At 41.8% G+C, this 1,480-nt stretch overlaps 1 protein-coding gene across 1 annotated transcript in view; it reads left to right on the top strand.

Moving 5' to 3' along the window:
- LOC101855535 overlaps window positions 1–1,480 on the top strand; it is a gene marked incomplete in the record, with an annotated part of 64,070 nt that overhangs the window by 30,577 nt on the left and 32,013 nt on the right. Inside the window, 1 exon segment of the mRNA XM_013091373.2 lies at window positions 948–1,168. Coding sequence (XP_012946827.1) covers window positions 948–1,168 — 221 coding nt within the window.

The raw sequence follows: 1,480 nt of genomic DNA, 5'->3' as shown, positions 1-1,480 counted from the left end.
GGGGGGGCAAGCGAAGCCGGTGTTCTGAGCCACCTCATCAGCGATCAAACTGTGTCCATTCAAAGAAAACGATAGGGATGTGCTTGCATTGTCATTAATGTTATTATCTTATAAGGGGAGAGTGTGAGTCTAACACTCATCAACTTTGAACTTTGACCTCATCAGTTTATTCTCCACGTACAATTCTGATAAGCTACTTACCTCAGTTAATTTAGTAAAAGTTTTAATAGGTTATATAAGAGCCGAAGGTAATAAGAGGTTTAGCTAGATAATAAAATACGAAAAACAGAAGTCAGTGTCCAAGAGATTAGGCTCTCGGACTCGCACCCGTAAGGTCGTGGGTTTGAATCCCGTCAGGGGCCCGAAGTTGTGTTTTTCCCAGGTGAGAATGGGTACCCAGCTCTTAACAGCAAAAGATTTTGTCAGTTTGTTGGTGTTAGAGCGCTAAAGCGGCTGCTTGCACTGTATGCTTCCCGGGAAGCCGAGAACGTTTCTGAGTATTTTTAAGTCTACTGGGGAAATAATATAGTGTAAAGCGCATAGAGCTTGCTGTTGAGCGGGGGTATGTGCTTTACAAATGCGATTTATTACTATATTATTAATAAGTAAGAGCGATAAGGATGATAGATGTTTGATAGGAAAGAAGGAGCAAACCACACACAGAGCATCCATCAACCACCCACCTTCTGTCCCTCAGAAGTAAGCGATTCATTCTGTAAAGTACCATGTTTGAACAGACAAGGGGCCTAATCCTGATGAATAAGTGGACAGTACTCATGAATACCGTGGGCTTCTTTTAGTCCCCAATAGATAGTCTTACCTGCTTCCACCCAGTGAAGGAAGCAAATTCCATCCATTCATTCGCTCCTTGAATCGTTTCTTTCTTCCTTTAATCATCTGTTTATTCCACCTAACATGTTAAACAAACCTACAAATTTCCTTTGCAGATGTTCCGTTAGGCGGTTGGTGTCCAAAACCTGACCAGAGTGTCAATTGGCTTGAAGTAAATTTTCCTTCAGTGGTCAATTTGACATGCTTGACACTACAAGTGCCATTCACCCCCGACAGTGATAACGTTCCAACGGTCACTCAATTCCGTGTGCTCTACGAAAATGGGACTGACCAGTACGGCTCTCTCACAACCTATGCAACTGATACGGGAGCCGAGGTAGGCCTATATAATGCAAGTGTTAACTCTATAGGTAGCCAAGGCTTGCCGTTATCAAGTTGGATGAAGCAAGAGCAGAAGAATAGTTTAAGACTTTGACAGATGATATAATATTACTTACATAGATTCATGGTGTCTTCTTTAATATAATGTACTTACAGTATCAAAGTGGTCCCTGCATTTTATTAGAAACTACATCTGTCTGTATTTAAAGAAAGTTGAGAGGAGCAGTGCCACTAAACCACCAGTTAAAACCTACCTTGAGAAATAGACACAGAGAGAGAGAGAGAGAGAGAGAGAGAGAGAGACAGA

Source organism: Aplysia californica, unplaced genomic scaffold, assembly GCF_000002075.1.
Source record: "Aplysia californica isolate F4 #8 unplaced genomic scaffold, AplCal3.0 scaffold00002, whole genome shotgun sequence".
NCBI lineage: Eukaryota > Metazoa > Mollusca > Gastropoda > Aplysiida > Aplysiidae > Aplysia > Aplysia californica.
The sequence above is the reverse complement of the archived record's forward strand: the minus strand, read 5'-3'. Positions and strand labels throughout refer to the sequence as shown.